Source organism: Phyllostomus hastatus, unplaced genomic scaffold (assembly GCF_019186645.2).
Source record: "Phyllostomus hastatus isolate PE091 unplaced genomic scaffold, TTU_PhHast_1.1 phas_contig_1, whole genome shotgun sequence".
Classification (NCBI taxonomy): Eukaryota; Metazoa; Chordata; class Mammalia; order Chiroptera; family Phyllostomidae; genus Phyllostomus; species Phyllostomus hastatus.
In genome coordinates, this window is record NW_025333498.1 from 28,121,284 (window position 1) to 28,145,207 (window position 23,924).

The following is a 23,924-nucleotide window of genomic DNA, read 5'->3' on the forward strand; positions in this document are numbered from 1 at the left end:
ACCTAACAAAGGAGACAGAGGAAGTGGGGTCCAAAAGGGTATGAGAAAAATCAAACATGGTGTCTGGAATGTTAGAGAAAACAGTGTTTAAAGGAAGAGGTAGTACAAGAGATACAGTCAGCTAAGAAATGGAATGAGGTACGTCTGAACTTGAAAGACTACTGATTTTAGGCAAAGAAGTTATACACATGAAATCTGTGGTCAAACAGATTTTTCCAAATCCCAGTTCTAACTAGCTTTACTATGATACATATTTGTTACGTGGTTGTGGGCAAGTTATTTTATCTCTCTGTACTTCATTTTCATCATCTGAAAAATGAAAATACTTCCTTATAAGATTTGTACAATGATTAAATTAGATGATTGTAAAGCACTTTGACCAACATAGGCCTCAATAAATCTTAAGAGATGATGATAAGATAAAAACATTTAAAAATAATTTAAAACTGTTTTCAGATTAGCATGATTCCATTTTTGATAAAATGTAATTCATATATTCGGGAAGGGCATCTATCAAATTACTAACAATGGTTACCCCTGGGGAGTGAGGAAGAGGACCATCACTTTATATTCTGCATACCTTGAATAATTTGCATTTTTTTCAATAAGCACGTGCTGCTTTTGTGATTTTGTCCAATGATATTTTAAAAATCACTTACCTGCCTTATTGGTCTTTGCCTCCCTTATTAATTTAAATTACTCAAATGCATCTGCTTGACAGAATGTTCTTAAATAAATGTAGCATATTGACTTCTCAAAGAGGAATTTCAGAGTCTTAAATTGCAGTGAACTAGAAGAAACACTGTGACAAGAACTGGCTTGGACTTTGAACTAAGCAGTAAAAGACTAGTGAGTTTGTTCAATCTGATGACAGCAATAAAACAGCTCATATGAAAATCTAGCTACATCAATTCTGTTTTTTTGTAACAGATTTTTCTAAGTTGTGGTAAAATATATTTAACATAAAATTTGCCATTTTAACTATTTTTAATTCTGTGGCATTAAGTACACTTACACTGTGGTGCAACCCTTACCATCATCCATCTTTAGAACTTTTTCATCTTCCCGAAATGAAACTCTGGATCTGTAAAACACTAACTCTCCATTCTCCTCCCCCAGCCTCTAAAAAAGCCATCCTACTTTGTCTCTATGAAACTGACTACTCTAAGTATCTCATGAAAGTAGAATCATCTTTTGTGACAGTCTTATTTTACTTAACATAATATCTTCGAGGCTCATCTATATTGAACCATGTGTCAGATTCCCTTCCTTTTAAAGGCTGAATAATATCTCACTATGCATATACAGCATTTTGTTTATTTAAACATTCTGTTAAAGTGGTTTTACATGGACTGATTTTGTATGTTAACCATTCTTGCATTGCAGGAATAAATCTGATTTGGTTAAGGTGTGCACTGCTTGTAATATGCTGCTGAATTAAGTTTGCTAGTATTTTGTTGAGGATTTTTATATTAATACCTGTATGGAATATTGGTCTATAATTTTCTTTCTTTTTTCTGGTATTTCTGTCTTTGAGATTAAGGTAACACTGGCCTCCTAGAATGAGTTATGAAGTGCTCTATTCTAATCAATTTTGGTGGAATAATGTGAAAAGGATTGGTGTTACTTCTTATTTGCATGTTTGGTGGAATTCATCAGTGAAGCCTCTGGGTCCTGGGCTATCACTGTTGAGAATTTTTTTATTACTGTCTCAATCTCTTTACGAGGTATAGATCTATTAGATTTCTTATTTTTCATAATTTAGTCTCGGTAGGTTGAGTGTTTCTAGGAATTTGTCCATTTTATCAAGGTTATTCAATTTGTTGGTACACAACTTCTCTAAGGTTGTCCCATTGCTTCTCTTCTTCTCTTGCTCTACTCTCTTTCTCCTCAGTACCTTCTTCTCCTAACACTTCAAATATCAACTCTACAAAGACAACTTCCAAATCTGTATTTCCCTCTGGTACCTTATTCCAGAGATCCACACTTCAGTTGCTTGCTGGTCATCTTCCCCTAGCTAATTGTCTAACACTTGAACTTAAAATATCCAAAATATCAAATAAAATAATAATTTCCTTTACCAAAATCAGCATCCTCTGTTTCTGTGGTTGCATCATCAATCTTCCAATTATCCAGGCTGAAAATCTTCAAAGTGCTAAATATGGTATTTGAAAATTTAAGTCTAACTTAAAAACATTTAATCTTCATACTAGAAGCATGAGAACCTGTATATATCATCTTATTACAAAGATTATAAGTGAGTAATAACTAGCTTGCTTTACTTCAAAATTCAATGTCATTTCTAGGAGTAGATACATGAGTGGAAATTAGTGATTTACATTTAGTACTTTTGATTCTGTAAGTTCAAAAACAATAAATGTTTCATAAAATAAAATCCCAAGAAGTAAAAAGTATAAATGTCTTCTCACAAATGTTTTCTAAAAGGTTAAAAAATAAATAATAAAATATAAAACCCAATGTCAGAACTCTTATTTCATTATACTACTGGCATGCCATGTTTTATTGCATTTTGTTTTATTGTGCTTCATCGATATTGCCTTTTCATCAACATTGAGCCAAGCAAGACCTTCTACCAATAATAAATTCACTGAAGGCTCAGATGAATTTACTGAATAAATCTATCTGATGTATAACATTAAGTTTATGGTGTAAAGCATGTTATTTTGATATTTACATATTGTAATATTATTAACATTGTAGCATTATCACATTACACAATTATAGTACAATTATTATTGTCTATATTCTGTCTCATTTACTACTTGTTTGTACCATTATTTACTACACACCTATAACCTTAAACACTACCAATCTTATCCACCACTCCCACCCCCATGCTATCCCCTGGTTAGCACCATTTAACTGTTTTTTATATATTTGACTTTTTTAGATTTTATGTATAAGTGATACATGATAAACCCTTCTAACTTCTGGCCACCACCACCTCCTTTTGCAAACTTATCTTCATTTGTGACTATTTTTTCCTTTCATTCCCTTCAGTTCTCAGAGGAATAAATGTCTCCTTTCTTATTCACAGTAAATTTTTCACCCTACTCCTGACCAATGGGTTGGCCTAATTTTCCTCCTACCCTTTTGTCCTTTAACGATTTCTTCATCCTATACACTCTGACTCAGAAATGTTATCCACATTCAAGGTTAAAATAAAACCTGTTACTCTAGAATGTATATCTATAATCTCCAATTCAGAATGTCACACAGGTTTCGAGATCCATATCTGCAACCATCCACTGGACATTTTCATCTTCATGCCCCATAAGTAACTAAATCTAATAACTGAAAATTACAGATCTTAATTATCTATCCCCAAATTTTCACCTTCTTCCCCATTCTTGATTTCAGCTGTCAGCACACCAATTGATCCAGTCTTCTATTCCAGATACTCGGGTATCATTCTAGAATCCATGCCATCACCTTCAGAAATGGCTTGCAGCTGTCACCTGCTTTCTATTCTATCTCCTAAATAAAACTTGGGATCTCTTCTCCAATTCATTCTTAATACTAATTTAACTCCTTATTTTGGTTGCTTGAAATGAAGGCCACTTTTTTTTAAATGGAAGTACAACATATATACACACATATTAAAATATGCATATTAATAGATATTTATGTATAAGTCTATATTAAAGTACAGCCCTGGCCAGGGTGGCTCAATTGACTGGAGTATTGTCCCTTTCCCACAGACTGAAGGGTCAATGTCTGGGTTTGATTTTTGGTCAGGGCACAAACCCAGGTTGCAGGTTCAATCCCTGGTTGGGATGCATATGAGCAGACAATCAATCGACATTTCTCTTACATTGATATTTCTCTCTTTCTCTCAAAGCAACGAAAAAATGTCCTCAGGTGAGGATAAAAAAACAAATAAATAAAGTACATAAACCTCAACTTGATGATTGCCATGTACTTTTAAATTCCTGGCTCTTACAACACTGGTTAGCACTGATATGTTTGTTCAGCTGAATTCCACATTATTCTCTATCCTATCTATCTTCTATTCCACAATCTTTTGTGTAATTATATATTAAGACTTTTCTAAAGCATATATGTATTAATCTTCAATAAAATTTAAAAAGGATTTTATTTATTTTTAGAGAGAGGGGAAAGGAGGGAGAGAGGGAGAGAAACACAAATGTGTGGTTGCCTCTCTCACGCCCTCTACTGGGGAACTGGCCCACAACCCAGGCATGTGCCCTGACTGGGAATTGAACTGGCAAACCCCTGGTTCTCAGGCTGGCACTCACTCCACTGAGCCATACCAGCCAGGACTCCTTCAGTAAACGCTGACTGAAGAAAAAAATACTAGCCAAATAACCATGTAAAAACAAAAAACTGGCTAAGATAATGATACTTCTTTCAGTTTGTAATTTTATGTAAGAATTATTTATACCTGAAACTAATATAAAATACTGAAAGTCAACTGTAATTAAAAATAAAATGAAAAAATAAAAAATAATTTATGAAAGAACATTTCTCATCTAGTATACATAATGCCTTAAAAATGAAGTCTTCCCATAGGTCACAATGTTTTTTAAAAAGTAAACATAAAATTCTCAGATTTTATCCATTAATATATCCCCAAGTTTCAGTAATCATAGTTCTTCAAAGCAGTGTCTAACAATATAATATTTTTCAGTAACAAGACTCTCAAATTCCATTTACCAGGATACATAACTTTCAAAACCAAAACCATCTACCTTTTGCTGTAGTTCTTTTACTGCAGAATCTCTATCCATGCATGCCTGTCGGAAAGCTTCGTAAGCTTTATTGAGTTGCTCACCAATGTTTTTATCCATTTCTTTCTGTCCTGTAGCATCACTATCAAAGATGGAGTAAATAACACGTCTGGAAAATAAATAGAACAACTTATAGCTATTAAGTTATATAAATCTCATTTTTAAAATGCATCTTAAATACAATTCTAAATGGTTTGTCATGAACATTATAGCACCAAGTACTATAAAGGTTTATAAAGGCACAAAAGTCTCATCTAAAATACTACTAATAAATACCCTGAACCTTTAATTTCTATAATTTTTAAATATTCTTTACTAATGCTTAAGGAACAAGTGGGAATCCAGTTCATAAAGATGCTACTTTGAAAACAGTAATCTGTAAGTGCAAATTAAAAATGGAGAAATATAAAAGTATTGTTAATACATTACAGCAATGCACAACAGGATTAACAACGTGGGAAGAGATTTCTTTTTACTAAACGAACAGTTACTCCCTTACAAGGTGAATTCTCACTACACTGAAATTAGAGCAAAATTAAATACATAATAAATGTTTGTGGATGGAGTTCGCACCGTTGTTATCACAGAGCAATTAAGATGTGTGAAAATACTCTTATTTTAGCACAAAATCTAAGGAGAGCTGCTGTTGGACTATATATTTAAAAAGAAAAACCACATCCCTCACTCCCTATTAGTTTTCTAACCTCCCTGCTGTTTCTGAACTACAGGTGATTTACTCAGTGGAGATAATTTGGTTTTATCACCTCAATTTGCATAATATCTCTAACCACATTCCTGGGCTCTGAGCAGAGGACCATCATGACTGATTCCTCCTGTCCAGCTGTAAACACCACACCACCACCACAGGATCTTTCTCTTAACCCTCTGAAAGCCACAAAAGAGACAGAGTTCCCTATAAGTTATAGGTTTCTGGAGTACCAAATTATTTAGCTTCTTTATAATTGGAAACCTTCATCAGCTCAGTTTCCAAACTTTCATAACATCTTTCATTTTATCTTTGGGTATACAATGCTTTAAAAATTTTTTTAGTATTTTACATAAAGATATAGTTCATAAAACATAAAATTCACCATTTCAAAGTATAAATTTTGTTTTTTTTTAGTACATTCACTATGTTGTGCAACCATCACCATTATATAACTCCAGAACATTTTTCATCAGCATATAAAGAAACCCTGTGCCTATTAGCAGTTAGGCCTAATTCCCTTTTCTCCTCATTCCCTTGTAACCACCAATCGGATTTCTAATGCTATGGATTAGATTCTTTTGAATATTTCATATACACAGAATCATATACTTCATGGTCTATGTAGCTGGCTTTTTTTCACGTAGCATAAAATTTCCAAGGTTTATCCATGTTGTAGCATGTAATAATTCTTCATTGCTTTTTATGTCTGAATAATATTCCACTGCAGACATATACTTTATTTATCCATTCATTAAATAATGGAGGTTTGGATTGTTTCTACTTTTTGGTTGTTTTAATAAAGCCACTATTTGTGTAACACATATTTGTGTGAACCTATTTTTGATTCCCTTGGCTATATACCAAGGTGCAAAACTGCTTGGGTCAGATGGTAATCCTCTTTAACTTCTTAAAGGACTGTTAAAACTGTTTCCAAAAAGGCTGTATCATTTTATATTTCTACTAGCAATTAATCTAATTGCTAACAATTAATCTAATTGCTAGTAGCATTTAATCTAATTGATAAGTATTTCAATTTCTTCACATCTTCACCAACATTAATTGTCTATTTTAAAATTATATGCATCCTAGTGGGTGTGAAGTGGTACCCTCAACATAGTTTTAATTTGCATTTCCCTAAAGATGTTAACCATCTTTCCATTGTTTATTGTTTATTTGTGTATCTTCTTTGGAGAAATGTCTACTGAAGTCCTTTGCCCACTTTTTAATTGGGTTGTCTAATAGAGACTTAGTAGATATATGTTAATAAATACACGCACATGCATATGTATGTACATATGTATGTATATAATTGGCAAGTATTTTCTCCCATTCTTTAGATTGTCTTTTCATTTCCTGATGGTGTCCTTTGACAATGTTTAAATTTAAAAAAATCTTTTTTTCTCAACAAGTAAACTAGCGTTTTAATTTTAAAAAAATTTTATTTATTGATTTGAAAGAGAGAAACACTGATTTGTTGTTTCACTCATTTATGCATTCTTTTATGTGCTCTGACTAGGGATTGAACCCACAAAGTTTTACATTTTTTCTTTTGTTGCTTGTACTTTTCGTGTCATATCTAAGAAAATATTGCTTGACTTCCGGCCAAGATGGAGGTATAGTAGATACACTGTGCCTCCTTGCACAACCAAAAGAAGGACAATAACAAATTTAAAAATGAAAAACAGAAGAACTGCCAGATAATCAAACTGTATGAAGTTCAATAACCAAGGAGTTAAAGAAAAACATTCATCCAGACTGGTAGGAGGGGCAGAGATGGGCAGCTGCGGTAGAGAGGACTTGAGGCAAGGCAGCGGCTGGAGGACCAGGGCAGGCGTGGTTGCTGGCAGATGGGGCAGTCCTGCATTTGTGTGTGGATAAACCAGGAGGAACAATTGGGGAGCGAGACAGGCCCCACAACCCAGGGTTCCAGCCAGGGAAATAAAGCCTCAATACCTCTGACTGAGAAAACCTGTGGGTGTTGAGGCAGCAGGAGAAACTCCCAGACTCACAGGAGAGTTCACTGGAGGGGCCCACAGGGTCCTGGAATGTATACAAAAAAACCCACCAAGGAATCAGCACCAAAAGAGCCCAAATTGCTTGTGGGTAGTGGGGGAAGTGACTGAAATCCTGTGCAGAGTTGAGCAAGCAGCACTGTTCCTGCTTGTACCTCTCCCTCACATATAGAGCCATGACGCAGCAATGTGAGTAGCCCCACCCTGGTGAATACCTGAGGCTATACCCCTCCACTAGAAACAAGCGTGCCAAGACAAAAAAAGCAGCCTAAATGAAGAACAAATTAAAGCTCCAGAAAAAATACAACTAAGTGATGAAGGGATAGCCAACCTATTAGATGTAGAGTTCAAAACACTGGTAATCAGGATGCTCACAGAATTGGTTGAGTAGGTTGCAAACTAGAGGAAAAAGTGAAGGCTTTGAAAAATGAAATAAAGCAAAATGTACAGGGAGTCAACAGTGAAGGGAAGCAAATGAGGACTCAAATCAATGGTTTGGAGTAGAAGGAAGAAATAAACATGCAACCAGAACAAAATGAAGAAACAAGAATTCAAAAAGACGAGGAGAGGCTTAGAAACCTTTGGGGCAACTTTAAATGTTCCAACATCCAAATCATAGGGGTGCCAGAAGGAGAAAAGGAAGAGCAAGAAATTGGAAACTTATTTGAAAAAATAATGAAGGAGAACTTCCCTAATCTAGTAAAGGAAATAGACTTCCAGGAAGTCCAGGAAGCTAAGAGAGTCCCAAAGAAGTGGGGCCCAAGGAAGCACATACCGAGGCACATCATAATTACATTACCCAAGATTAAAGATAAGGAGAGAATCTTAAAAGCAGCAAGAGAAAAGGACACAGTTACCTACAAAGAAGTTCCCATTAGGCTATCAGCTGATTTCTCAAAAGCAACCTTATGGGCAAGAAAGGGCTGGAAAGAAGTATTCCAAGTCATGAAAGGCAAGGACCTACATCCAAGATTACTCTATCCAGCAAAGCTATCATTTAGAATGGAAGGGGAGATAAAGTGCTTCTCAGATAAGGTCAAGTTAAAGGAGTTCATCATCACGAAGCCCTCATTATATGAAATGTTAAAGGCGCTTACCCAAGAAAGAGAAGATAAAAAATATGAACAGTAAAATGACAACAAACTCACAGCTATTAACAACCTAACCTAAAAAGAAAAACAAAAACAAATTAAGCAAACAACTAGAACAGGAACAGAATCACAGAAATGGAGGTCACATGGAGGTTATCAGTGGGGAGGGGGAGGAGGGAGAATGTGGGAAAAGTCAGGGAATAAGAAGCATAAATGGTAGGCACAAAATAGGTGGGGAGGGGTGGTTTAAGAATAGTGTAGGAAATGTAGAAGCCAAAGAGCTTACATGTATGATCCATGGACATGAACTACGGGGGTGGAGGGGAATGCTGGTGGGGGTGTGCAGGGCGAAGGGGAGTAAAGGGGGGAAAATGGGACAACTGTAATAGCATAATAAAATATATTAAAAAAGAAAATATTGCCCAATCCAAGGTCACACAGATTATCACCTGTTTCCTTTTAAGAATTTTATTATTTTAGCTTTTACATTTAGATATTTGATCCATATTGAGTTGATTTGTAAATGGTGTGAGGTATGGGTCCAGATTCCTTCTTTTGCATGTGGCTATTCAGCTGTCCTGGTACCATTTGTTAAAAAGCTATTCTCTTCCACTCAATAGCCTTGTCACCCATGTCAAAAACAGGTGAGCATAAATCACAATGCTCTTTTAAATACCTAGGTAACATTTCAATCCTATCAGCCAATCTTTCATTTTAAGATAATAAATACTCCTAAGTATTTGATATAAAATTGACTCCTAAGTCAATTTCCAGGCTTAATAAAAACAATTTCAAGGTTTTTATTATGGGGATCATAATGTCATTAATGTCTGAAGAAATAAAAGAATGGTAATCTTTTTAAATAGTCTACTCAAGAAGTTTGTTTCTACTGCAACATCTGATAGATGGAAAAGATGAAATATTGTTAGGAAAATCAACATTGCCAGGATTTCTTTCTTTCTTATTGATAGAGAGAGGAAGGGAGGGAGAAAGAGAGGGAGAGAAACAATGAAAACATCAATTGGTTGCCTCTTGCATGCCTCCAACCAGGAACCTGGCTGGCAACCCAGACACGTGCCCTGACCAGGAACTGAAATAGTGGCCTTTTGGTGTGCATGATGACGCCCAACCCACCGAGTTACACCAGTCAGGGCCACTGCCAGGATTTCTGACATGCCAAGAACACCATGGGAACATATTAACATTAATATAAAACATCACTTTGAATACTTTATTTATTTGTTTGTTTGTTTGTTTATACACTAAATCAACCAGAGAAGGATTTAAGGCAGTTTACACAGAGATTAAAAATAAGTATACAAGCAGGGAAAGAAAAATAAGGGCAGGTAGCTACAGGGACTATAATATACTATAACATGCTAATGTAGAAATTAAAGGTTTTAAGTAGCTAAATGACTAAGTTATCTATCACTATTTTAAAAAGTTACATAGTCATTACAAATTGTCAATGTAAATCTCACCCATATGTTTCAATCTGGGCCACTAAATCTTTTCGGACCCAAGTTTTTTTTTCTCTACAATATAAAAATTATATTTGGAATAGATTTCTAAGAAACTTTTTTGTTCTACAGTTTTTGAGTCTGTGAGTCTAAAAATGCATGTCTGTTCCATCAAGAAGGTACATTCTTGTTTTTAAAAATATAAATGCAGAATTAAAAATAGCTACATCATATGTAAGTAAGTTATGTGGAATATTCACTTCAGGTCCTTGAATTAGATCATACAAATATCTCTGAATTACTAAGTAAATTCCACAGGAATGCATTCTATTTCCTGAAATAAGAATGTACACTGGAGAGATATGATTCAGGTCAATACAACTAAATAAATGATATGTTTAATTCTTATCTCACAGCCAAGAAGAGAATTGGGTGTTAATCAGTGACACTGACCAGAGAAAAAGGAAAACAGTCTCTGGACCCAGCTAATTAAATTGAACAGATTTCAAATATTAACACCCTGAACTTTAAAGCCACTCGTTCCTCTGTTTTTTAAAGCATTCGTTAAGTGTAAGATTAATTTCACAATTTAAGAGGCAGTCACATTTCAATTACATTTTGGCATGTCTTCTGTAAAATTTGCCATGCTCCAGGGAATTCACTTTATTTATAGTAAATATGCTCAAACCCAAATCTTATGGTCATTGTCACTCCCCAAGCCCAGAATGTCCAAGCCAGAGCAACCTCTGTCTTAGAAACACTCTTCCAGTTACGGTTTCACTCTTTTTAAATATATTTTAAGTAAAGCCTTCCACAGTAATTTTTCTGTTTCTCGGTCTGGTTTGCCAGTTTCTTCCTATCACATACGAAGACAAGATTAAGTCACTGATGCCACAGAAAGCAGCTGGATGGATAGAATGCAAAGTGGCCCCCCAACCTCAATCCTCCAGAAGCCAGGGTAACTCCCACCCACTCACCTCCACAAACAGTTCCATTTTGCCCCTGGGTGGTTCCTGATAGAAGAGACATGGAAGGCAGCTGGTTCTTGTTCTGCTTCCCTGGTTCAGCATGTGCCACCCAGGAGGAAGCACCAAGAAATTCCCTGTGCATCAGGTTGCTTCCTCCTTCACCAATCCCTTGGTTCAATAATGAAACTGCTATAGGCTAGGAGAGGCAGCCTGCACAAGGGAGATAATTTTGTCTTCCCTTGGTAAAGTTTCTCAACTCCAACAAAAGTCTATCAACTGCTAGGGCCAATTTTTTATTTTAACCAATAATCTCATTACTATTGAATTCAATTACAAAAAACTAAAATATTTTATTGCTTTCTACATGTAAAACACTGCATTGGGTGCAGCAAGGGCTTTAGAGATGGTGCTACCTTAGAGTTGTGTTCCTTTCAGTTTTTTAGCCAAGTCATCATTTCCTGTTATTCACATTCCCATTTGACAGATAATGCTCAAAGGAATTAAAAGACTTGCCCACTAGCTACAAATTCTTAGTTTAAAGATTGTTGATTAAAGTCTGCTGCAAAGTATTCTCCCAGGGTGCCATGGTGAGTATGTTCATTCATTACAATATTTACTGAGTGCCAACTACAAACAAAGCCTGTGCCGGGTACCACTGATGCAGTGAGAACCCTTAGGCAATTCTTAATTATAACAATGGTTACTCACAGAAATGATTGATTAAGTTAGTGCTTTTCCAATTATCCTTGAAAACAAGTAGGAATGGAAATAAAATAAAGAGCAAATTCTATTTTTTTGGACCTCAATTTTCCTTGCTTTTAAAAATATGGGGTTAAATGATATAATCTCTTTGAACTTTATTATTATATAGCATTTCCAAAGAAGAACAGAATAGAAGCTTCTGCTTGGCAAATATGGTGATTTATTTTTCCTTGTAAATGATACCAAAGACTTAAAAGGAGTAGCCATTTTGTTTCAAATTGTATTATAAACTAGGCCTTGATTACAAACCAGTTGATATGACTTTCATTTCAAGATGGTGAGAAGCATGAAATAAAGTTATATAGGGTATCCTGGAAGTAGAGAGATCATATGATATTTTGACAATATGTGATTTCACAATACTGTGAAAATTAATGACCTTATTTATTTAATAACATTTATATATTTCCTCTTTAATATTTTACTAGGCAGAATAATAAAAAGTACAGGCTTTGGATTCAGATCCCAGATCTGAAATTGTCTAGCCTGTAAAGGAGAAACTGTTCCATGATGTGGCTGGACTTGTGTCACAGGTTGGACTTGTGTCAGAACGGAGGCTGCTTTCTGAAAAAACAAAAAAACAAAAAACAAACAAAACAAACAAAAAAACAAAAAACCTCTTAGAGACTATCTAATCCTAACTGATGTTTATTCTGACATAAATCAGCACCTTCTCTTGCCTCCTGCTATGTGCTGGTTCCTGTGAGAGGTTGTTATCCTGACCTGGTAGCATCTATCTACTGATATTGCTGATTATTCCTCCTCCATCTTTCCCCCACCCCGTCCCCTACTGTATAATTCTTTGGTGCTGACCAAGTGGCATGGGGATCTATTTCATCTTGCAACCTCCCAAAATAAGCCTCAGATGTAAATTTCCCTTAATAAACTCTATTATTTACCAAGCTGGAGTTGCCAGCCTTGCTTTGGTCTTTCCTTGCTCTCCACTTATGGAGGTAGATTTTCAGTCTCCAGGTTTTCCCCTAGTTTGCATGTACTAACATAGCTGTTTACTTAACTTCTCTGATTATTAGTTTTCTTACCATGCATAGCTCGTAGGGTTATTAAGAAGATTAAATGAGACCGTATATGAAGAATGTATGTTATTTGTTCCTCATATCTGCTCTTTTAGTATTCCCACTTTTTTGCTTCTCCTGTTGGATAAAATGTTGTGGTATAGTCACCTATGGTGAAGGCAGCACTTACGGGATGGCTGAAGAAAAGGAATGGTGGAACAACAAATATGAACATGCTTACGTTCTTGACATCGTGGAGCTGCAAGATCAGCTCTGGATATCTTATACTTTGAATTGTAATACATGAATGAAATAAAATTTCTGTTGTAAGCCACTGTCTTTGGAGGTCTCTTAAGATGGGAGCTGAGCTGAATCCTAACTGGTATAATATTCAGGACTAGTTCAGTGCTGAACACATAGTGGGTAATCCTTGCCTTTTGTTTTTCGAATTAGAGCTTATAATTTCATAAGGTAGACACACATGAAAATGATTAACCGTAGTAGCAAGTCATTTATAAACGTGTAAAAAGGTATGAGCATATATAGGCAGGGTCTGGGAAGCACAGGTAGAAAGAAATATTTGCAGGAACTCACTCGATACTTCACTCAAGATTTGTGCATTTAATTGTATGTAAGTTTTACCACAAAAGAGAAAAAGAGAGAGAGAGAGAACTGCTGGGCTTCACAGAGGATCTAACAATTAAACTGGGGCCTAAAGTATGAGGGTTTCAACAAGTAGAGAATGAAAGGGGAAGGAACATTCACCCTGAAAAAGCAGAGGTACTCAGCAATCACTACTGTAGTGCATTCAGGGACTGGAGATATTTCATTTATGAAAGTCTAGTGTATGTGCAGGATAAGAATATGCTCAGACAGGATCATCAGAGCCACCATCTAGGTATGACTGTGCTGCACTGCAAAAACCCTAGGAGCAACATTCACATAAACTATAAGTGGAATCATATCCCCTAGAGACACAGAGGGCACTAACTGTATAAACTACATGCAGCAGACTCAGTTATGACCAGCATTGGTAGTAGACCTTGAAATTTACACTTTAACCTGATGACATTAAGGAGTAATGAAGAATTTTCAAGCAGGAGGCAGACATGTTTTAGAAAGGTAAACTGGACACAAGCATGGAATACAAACTGAGGGAGACAAAATGGGGATATCCATAGGAAACTGCTGCTCTATTCTGGGTGAAAGATGAGGGCTTGAACTAGAGCAAGGGAAATGAAAGATGGATGATTAAGAGATATTTCAAAGGCAAAATCAACAGGGTTAGTTGACCAACTGGATCTGCACAATAGACAAAAAGGCAGCATTCAGGTCCCTGCAATTCCAAATCAGTTGGCCTGGGGTGGGCCCCTGGAATCTGCATTTTGATAAGCAAAGTAACCCAGGCGATTCTGTTGAAGATGGCTCAGCAGCCATAATTTTCAAAATACTAGGCAGACAGTGATGATAGGCAGACATAGAGAACAGGAAGAAAATTAAGGAAAAGGTATTCAATTTTGGAAAAAAATACTTGAAGAGACATAATTAACAAAAGGCAGGAAAAATGTAGCTAAAAGTGATAACAAAATCTGGAGGAAGAAATGAAGACCAATGTCTTCCCTCCTAATTATATTCTTTAAAAAAAGATTTTATTTATTTACTTTTAGAGAGAGGAAAAGGGAGGGTGGGAGGGAGAGAGAAACATGGATGGTTGCCTTTTGCACACCCCAACTAGACACCCAGCCCACAACCCTGGCATGTGCCCTGACTGGGAATTGAACTGGCGACCCTTTGGTTCACAGGTTGGCACTCAATCCACTGAACCATACCAGCCAGGGCCTAATTATATTCTTGAAGACCTGTTTTGAATGTCCAGTGTTCTTTGATGCTGATAAATCTTTGGACAATCAACCAGACCCAAATCTTTTTCTTCACTGCAAGAAAAAACTACATTTTTTAAAAGAAAATAGCAAAGAGAGAAAGAAACAATATTCATTATTGTACCATTTTATGTCCCAAGATGTACACCTTTTTCCTCCCAAATATAAACCAAAAAAAGAGAATAGGACCACTTGTTATCTGTATGCTGTCAGAAGGAAAACTAGGTAATGCATAAAAGCAGAAAGGCATTTTAGTAGATGTCTGTTGTCTTATGTAAAGAGACTACTAGCCAAATGGATATTGTAGGACTGTTATCTAATGTTCTGTTCTGTTAACCCTTCCATACTATTAATCGACAGGAAAAAACTCTCACAGAGTGTTTGAATATGTGACTTTTAAGTCTTTATTTTCCACTCTACCAAATTTATAAAAATAAAATAGTGTCACTAATGATCTTTCACAAGAATAGGACAATATACGTATCTCTGGCCTTAACCAGGAAAGTATGGGGAAAAAAACCTTCAAGTAATCTGAAGAAAGTCCCCCAAATAGAAGACAATAATGTAAGAAATGTCACAGGCTGCACCAGATTCATAAAGGAAAAAGTTGTTCTTGAAAAAGTAGTTAAAATTTCATGAGTTAACAGATTAGGGGTCTCTCCAGAATCTCATGTCATTTACTGTATAAGAAAAAAAACATTATAAAAGGAGAGAACTTGCCCTGGCCAGGTAGCTCAGTTGGTTATAGTATCATCCTGTATACCAAAAGGTTGTGGGTTCAATCCCAGGTCGCAATCCCTAGGATTGATCCTAGGTTGCAGGATCAATCCCCAGTTGGCTGCGTGTGGGAGGCAATCAATCAATGTTTCTCTCCTGTTGATGTCTTTCCCCCTCCCTTCTTCCCTAAAAAGCAATAAACATACCCTCGGGTGAGGATTTTAAAAGAGAACTCTTCTATAAAAATAGATGAACTTCAGGATACAGATAAAGGACCTTTTTACAAAAAGGTCTCTTTTCTCTTAAATAACAGTTTAAATTGCTGAGCAGTCATTTAGCCTTGAGAATATTACCAATGATAAATGGGGATAGGCAAGAGCCTACATAATTATAAAGCTGTACTCTGTGCTCTTAACCAATGGCACAGGACTCTACAGTTCTTCATATCCCTGCTTTTAATTTCCCTGAGGACACTTACAGGCTGTTAGGCAAATGACTGCAAGTTACAACTTGCTTCATCAGAAGTAACTGTGAGAACTCCAATAAGAAAATAAATAAGGTTTCAGAGATTTCCAGATCTCCATTTCCAGTCATTCCCAAGATGTTTAGGGCGTGACTGTAAATGTACTATGATAAGTTTAAAACCAGATACTCTATTTTTACACCATGCAACACACTATATCCCTCCAACCGTTGAATACTCCCAAGACAGGACCCCAAAATCCCTGGTTGGCCTGACAAACCAATGTTTCAAACCTGTATTTGTGCCCAAATTACCCAAATTTCCACTCTTTTCAGGGCCACACCATTTTTTCCTCAAATATACATGTTCAGACCTAGTAAATCCTAACACTTGCTGTAGAGAACTAAAAGTTTATTAAAATTTTTGATTTGTTATATCACTTCCTTTCATATCTGGAAAAAATAAAAAAGATACTATAAAATAAAGATTCCAAACTTAATTTTTAAATGAGACATGTTGTGTGAAATGTATTAATTTCTCTATTAAGATAATTTATAGATTAGAACCAAAATTAAAAAGCCCAGTCAACCAAAGATAAAGTCAGAGTTAGCGATAGAATGCATATTGAGTCCAGCATGCTTGTTGACGAGAGTGAGCAAGTCATTTAACCTTTCTGTGAACCTCAGTTAGCTCATCTGCCCCAGTTTAGTATGTAGGGGTAGATTACGCTGCAGGTTATGGATTTCCAGTCTGTCAGTACATTAGAGTTATGAAGGGTAGTTTTAAAAAATAGATCAGCAAACCCTGTCCAAGACTTCCTGAATCATACAATATTTGGTATGTGCGTATGGGAGCGGGGTTTAGGGAAGAGGAAGGAGCAAATATAAACCAGATTTAGAATCACTGTTATGGGGAGTCTAGTTATAACTGGGAAAGCAACACTCTGTAAAATACTACACAGCTGTGCATCAAGGCAGGGAAACAGGCTTTCATAGTATCCTTTTGCTCCACAATCATCTGCTTTTTGAATTGTTCCAGAAGCATATAGAATTTGAAAACAAAAATAAGTTGCTAAAGTAGGAGATGTTGTGTAACAGTGGGAAATTGTAACCCACCCCACCATTCTTTCGACAGTTTCTGTAAGAGCTGATGCTGACTAAACAACATGTTTCTGTAAGAAGCCTAGGGACTAACTTCAAAAGATACAGACCCCGACCTTCAGACATCCAGCTCTGGGACATCTGCTGACCTTCAACCACGGAGCCAGGATGACATGAGGCCGGGATGACTTGAATCCATGATGACTAAACCAGGGCGATGCAACACCAAACCATCACTTGCCTTATTGGAATGGACTGAGCTAGTCTTCAGGTAGAGAACTTTGCAACCCCCTCCCCTCATCTCTTGTTCTGTTCCCCTCTGTCTCCTTATAAACACCTCTGCCTCCACTGAGAGGTGGAGATGGGCTTTGAGACGTGAGTCCCCCATCTTCCAGATTGCCAGCATCTGCAAACAAACCACTATTCTTTACATCAGCAACTGCTTCTTGAGTACTGGCTTTCATAGCAAAAGACAGCTGGACCTGCTTTTGCTTACAGTTCATTAATTTTTTTTTAAACGTACTTTGATACTTTGGCAGATGACCCAGAGAACAGCACTTTGATCTTCGTTCCATAAAATTTCCACAACTCATCAGTCTATATATGTTTTATTTATGAATAGAAGACTCCATTAATGTCATTTGCACTGCAGTTCATGTTGAGAGAGAAATCTGAGTGTGACCACAGCTCTTCTCCCACCAGTCTGCAGTGCTCCTTTTAACATGATGCTCCCCCTACCAATACTCTCAATCTATTTAAATTCTCAAACTACCTACAGATAATTGAGAAAAGACATAAATCCCAATGACATGCCTTCAATCCCAAAGAGGCACACAGCCATAGAACAGAAGGACAATCTTACTGTTGTGCTTAAATGGCAAACATCCTAACAATGAAGGAGGTGGCTCCCCATTTTCTCATGGGAAGCATTAGGGAATAGAGTTAGGGGTCGACACCTGAGGTAACATTACTTGCCTGATATTTTACATAAACTACCTTTTTAATATCCCTCTACAGGAGTATATATTATTTTCCCTTTTTAGACAAGGAAACAGAGCTTTGAAAATTTAAATACAATGACTAAGGTTACAGAATTAGAAAACGGAAGACTCAGATAAATTCAGGTCTCTTTGATATAAAAAATCCAATCTGTAACTCTTTTCATCCTAATTTAGTTTTTATTTTTAAAATCAAAGATATATATACATATCTTTGTGTATATATAGTTTAATTAGTCAAATAGCTTCACAAGGCCTAAGAAAAACAGTCCCTTGCTCATCTCTCCCCATTTCCTGCTTCACTGTGGCAACAATTTTCAGTTCTTTTGGTTGCTTCTTTCTGGTATTTCTTTCTGTACTCTAAATAATGTTAATATCACCACTATTAATTTTCACTTTTACTGACCTTCCCACCATGCAAAATAAGGATTAAGCTCCCTTTAACAGCCCCCCTTCCCCACTTTATATCCTTCCTGCTCTCCTATTTTTGATTAGAGTAAATGTTCAGCTTTTACTTTCTTATGACTATATAATGCTACACTGCTGAGCCTTATTATACAGAGGTAGGCAAAAGTATTCCATTATTTATTTTTATTATAACTATAAACTTACTTTTGTCCACCCTGTATATGATGGCTCTTTTCCCTTTTCTGAAAAATTTTTTCCCGAAAAAACTTCTCGTTTGCTTTATTACCACTAACACAACTCCTCAATTCTTTCAGATATTTCAGTCATTCTATCGATTTCATCTTGGAAGAATCTCTTCTTGGGCTTTCTGATTTGCTCCAGTCTAGACTCGATCTCTATGCCTAAAGGAGAGTCTTTATCTTGAAACCTTCTTTTACCTTGAATTTGAGGATTCCCTTTGTTCATCTCTCTCTCTCTCTAGATGAATCCCTCATTTTCAGTATCCCAAATCTTCACCTTTTTTGTTTACTTGTCCATTTGATGGAGTGAGCCTTCCAGTACCTTTCTGAGAAAGTGTTTGTGAAATAAATTTTTTGAGACCTTGTATAACTGAAAATATCTTTATTCTACCCTCAGACTTAATTGATAGTTTGCCAGGTTAAGAGTTTTAGGTTTATTCCTCAGAATTTGGAAAGCTTTGCTATGCTCTCTTCCAGCTTCCATTTGTTTTTGTTGAAATCGAGTCATTTTGATTCCTGATTTTGCAGCTGACTCATCTGGAAGTTTGTCCTTCAGTTCTTGGAAATTTTCTTGAATTATTTTTTGGGAAATTTCATTCCTTCTGTGTCCCTTTCTGGGACTCCTCTTATATGGATGTTGAATCTGCTGAAGCGGTACTCTAATTCCTCCCAGTCTCCTTCCCCGTTTTAAATGAACTTCTTTTCCTACCTTATACATAAAATATTTTAGGCCTGTTGTCTTTGGCAATCAGTATTATGCTGTCAAATAATACGGAACCAATCCTGAATAAAGAAAGTAATAATCAAGGTAAGTAGTGGTGATTGTGGAGCTCCACTGAGGCTGAGACTGTGTGAGCCAAACAATGTTTCACCACCAAATGTACAGTTCAACCGGAACAGAGCAGTTCAACTTTAATTATTTACACAGGGACACACAAACAAACACACACTTCAAGACTGAAAAGAATCACAGGCTTAAAGGTAAATTTTTACCACCTTTAACCTAGAATAATTTATAATTCTAAGAAGGTTATTTTTTATGCGGTTGTAGACAAGTGTGTGTGAACTGGAAGGTAGAAAGGGGCCCTCTGCTGGGATTCCCCTACTGCTAAGACTTTTCTAAGTGTTCTGCCAGTGTTCACACTTGTGTTGAGAGGCCAGTTTAAATCTAAAGCAGTTTCAGGATGGAGGAAAGAAATTATCTTAAGTAAGTGCTACCTCTTTCACTCTGCCCTAGAAAAGAAAGTCACTCGTTTTTCCCAACACTTTGGGATGTGAATCATAAAGAGTTCATATTCTATTTAAGAAAAGCTGTCACCTTAGCAAACAAAGATGTGAATAAGTGAGTGACAGACAAATCCTACCTTTTCTGTATCTTAATTCAATGTTGGCCTCCTCACTCACCAAAAATGTCAGAAGCAAAAAGGAGAAAATAAGTCAACAATGCAGTACATAAACATCAATAAAAGGACATCCTCTGTGTCAGACAGTTAAGGTAATCTTTCGAAGACACTTGAAAGTGTGTGTTTTCCTTATTTGAAGAAAGGAAATGGATGAAAATTGTCACTGGTAACATTTACTTACGATCATTTCCCCTTTTAAGAGAGCAGATAATTCCCCAAAATGACATGAGCTTGCAAAATGATGAGCTTGCATCTCTAGTCTCACTTTCCAGGTTGTAGACTTCAGTCATGTAAATTTGTGCTTTAGTTATAGATATACTCAAAGCACACTGCACTATACTAGTACTGTATCCCAATCAAACAACTGAAATAATAAATAAATATCATAGATCCAGCATTGTCAGAATTTAGATTTTGTATTTTTTTCATAAGCTGGTTGGCTAAATGCATCAGAATATACAAAGAAAGACAACATCATTGATCAAACTGAAAGCTCACCAGACCAGGTTCCCATTTTGCTGGATGTTAGAACTTAGTGAAACGTTTTCTGCTATCTTCTGAGAATTAAAAGAAGACTTTACAGTCAGAGACCACACCCATGAGTCTCAGCTCTGCCTTACTTCCTTTTTTCTCTAGCTGTACTTTCCTTCAGATTATTTATCAAATTCTATGGGTTGATGTACACAACTAAACAATATAATATCTTAGGGGAAACTGGGCATGTGATGTTCAGCTCCTCAGAGGTAAAGACAGACATGGCACTGCTCAGTTAGCTTGCTCAGCTATACAACAAGTATCCTCTCCTCTGAGTGTTAGAATCTGGAGACACTGTGGGTTATGCAGTTAAAAAATGGCTATTGAATATTAAAAATCTGCTTTCATAAATCATATAAAGTAGGGCTCTATAGAATATATTTGAATGGGGGAACTATAAGAGAAAGTTTATACTGTGTATAAAGAAGAGTAAGAGGGCTGTGGGAAGCAGGGGCACATATTACAATCTAATATTTGTGAGATTTCAATGTCTATCAAAAAAGGAAACATGGATTCGAAAAGGTTGAGAAATATCAATATCAAAGGAAAAATATTTCTAGTTTATGGATAGCAAAAATATGAGGTCATGAAATGCCACATAATAAATAGCTCTGAATAGTAAAACCATTTCAATATCCCTTCACAGTTGAATTTCTTCAAGTAATTTTAAATGATATATTATTGTAAAGGGACTTGAGTCTCTGATTTCTGTCTTTTTAGCAAGTCTCTCTCCATAGCAAAATTACCTGATTGTTCTGGTGCCCAAGGGAATGATTCTCCATATCTCATTCTACACAAATATTTCAAGGATTCCTATAAATAACTTCAACTTACTAAGTAACCATCAAAACAGAATTCATATTTTTTTCTTAGTTCATTCAATTTCCAGTATTTCCTTACTGTAATTACTTGAAAGACAGACTTTTCACTATTAATAATCTATATTCAATAGACCCTTTTTGCAAAGGAAAAGTATTGGTGGTAAGTGAAAGGTACTGCAGATCATTGATGCTCACACTGTTTACTCTCACAATTTAGGACTGATAATTACCATCATAGAGAGTATATTTCCAACGGTAAAAGAGAGAAAACTCAGGTGACTGTATAGGACATTTCCCCAGTGAGACAATTCTCATTATTTCTTAGTTCCCAAATTCTTTTTGTAAAAAAATAAGTCCTTTAAGAAACGTTTTTCTTGGTTGCACAACAATGGGAATACATTCAACACTATGAGCTGTACACTTAAAAATGGTAAAGATGGCACATTTCATGTTATGTATATTTTATCATAATTAATAAAAAATGTTTTTAAAGGCTATGTATTGAAAAACTATGATACACGTATTATGTAGGTCTCAAAGGCTTATCTTCAGTTTTGCAGAGAACTGGTACCACTGCCTGTTCCAAAACCTCTTGACTTTTTCAACAGCTGTCAAATATCACACCTAGTTTAAAAGACTTTGTACACTAATTAGCCACCCACCCACAATGTGGTTTATTTCATATTTTCTGTTATCCTTTTTTGTTGTTGTTGTTAATCCTCGTCTGAGGATGTGTTTATCGATTTTAGAGAGAGAGGATGAGAGAGAGAAACACTGATATGAGAGAGAAACATTGATCAGTTGGTTCCTCTGGTATGCCCCTGACTGGGGATGGAGCCATGACCTCGTAATGTGCCCTGACCAGGCATCAAACCAGCAACTTTTTTAATGCCTGGGGCGGTGGGGCATCTAACCAACTAAGTCACCTGGCCAGGGCTGTCATCCTTTTTTGAGAATGACTCAGAATCTTGGTCTTGAACTATAAAGAGATTTTTGTTACCTATTCTAGGTAATTACCTTCTCTTTCCCAATGATTGAAAACCATAATACAAGCATAGGAGATAGCAGGAGAGAAATGGCAGCCACAGCATAAATCCTACAGGAAATAAAAACTAAAACTTGGACTGATGTAATTCAACACAAAGGAGTTGAAATAAAACAGTAATATTCATGCTTATAAAGTGTTAGAAACAGAATGGATAAATAGGAGTAATGGCAAATCAGCTAATGCATCACATCAGAATAGTTAGAATAGTGGCATTTTATGTCAGTAGATGATTATTTTCTTCTACCATTTACTTTTGGATAGTGGGTATGATTTTTAAAAAAACATGCAGTCTTTGTTATAAAGCACACCCTCAAATCATCTCAGTAATTATTTTTTCTAGATTAACAGATAATCACTTAAAATCTCACATATCCAACCATTTACATAATGCCTACATCACTCTGTAAATATCCTTATGAATGTCTTTAAGTATTCTCCACAAATCACAGATGTGCATTGCTAAATTACATTACCTGCTTAAAGTCATATCCTTGAAAGTAATCAAAAAGTTTGGAAATAATCATTTATAAAAATTAATGACTCTACTAAAGATTACATAATATGCTATTATCCACATATTAACAGTAAACTATTAGTCAAGTAAAATGGTAGGTGTTGGTTAGATGGTTTGTATGCCTTAGAAGCCAGTCCTGGACTGTGAGAATGATTTCCACCTTCATATTCAAATAAGTACAAGCATGTTGAGTTTGTGTATTTTCTCACCCCCTCATTCTGAAACCACCCTATGGGACTTGCCTACAGTAGAATGTCAGCTTGGTTATCACTTCTAAAGGAAGAAATTTCCCAGCAAAAATGGGAAGCTAATGAGAAAAAACTGAAACTGATGCTCTTCCAACTGAGTTTTAGTCTTGGTTTCCCCTTCGGGGGAAGAACTTACCCATGTAGAAGCAACACTCATTCTTTCTTTCTTTCTTTCTTCTTCTTCTTTTTTTTAACTATTGATGCAATAGAGGAGAGAAAGAGAAGTACCATAATATATTTTATTATCAGCCTCAGTCTCCAACAACATTTTCACTGACCATAAAAAAAGGAAGTGGGAGGTGGTTAGGAATAAAAACAACTGGGATCAGTATAGAAGTTACCTGTTGTCAACATTAGTGGTGTTTAGATCCTTTTATTTATTTTAAGTTTTTGTTTTATTTTTAAAGTTCTGGACCTTTTTGTGAAATACGGTTGCTGTTTTAAGAACAACGTATTTTCAGGCCAAGATAGTTTCATGAGTGAACTCTTTCAGACCTTTAAAGGGCATAGAGGTCTTATTGCATCTACATTATTTCAAAGCAGAGAAGAAGGAACTCTTCACAGTACTTTTTAGGAAAGCAGCATAACTTTCATACCAAAGGTTGGCAAAGATAACACAGAAAAAGACTACTGATAAAACTCAATGATTGATTTTAAATAAAAATGTTACTAAAAGGAACCTATATGCTTAAATATTACACCATGACCAGGTATAAGCTTGGTTCACAAACTAAAAACCTACTAAAATAACTCACCATCCTAAT

At 35.9% G+C, this 23,924-nt stretch overlaps 1 protein-coding gene across 10 annotated transcripts in view; it reads right to left on the bottom strand.

Annotated features, from left to right (window-relative positions):
* TANK (TRAF family member associated NFKB activator) overlaps nt 1-23,924 on the bottom strand; it is a 90,680-nt gene that overhangs the window by 43,102 nt on the left and 23,654 nt on the right. For 3 of the 10 annotated variants that reach the window (XM_045830529.1, XM_045830520.1, XM_045830557.1), the window contains exons 2-3: nt 23,297-23,354; nt 4,734-4,881 (exon numbers count right to left, since the gene is read on the bottom strand). In XM_045830529.1, coding sequence (XP_045686485.1) covers nt 4,734-4,832 — 99 coding nt within the window. In that variant the 5' untranslated portion in view covers nt 4,833-4,881; nt 23,297-23,354. Of the gene's footprint in view, nt 1-2,081; nt 2,156-4,733; nt 4,882-23,296; nt 23,355-23,924 lie in introns of those variants that run through there. The other 7 variants (XM_045830574.1, XM_045830566.1, XM_045830548.1 and 4 more) reach the window with 4 other exon arrangements.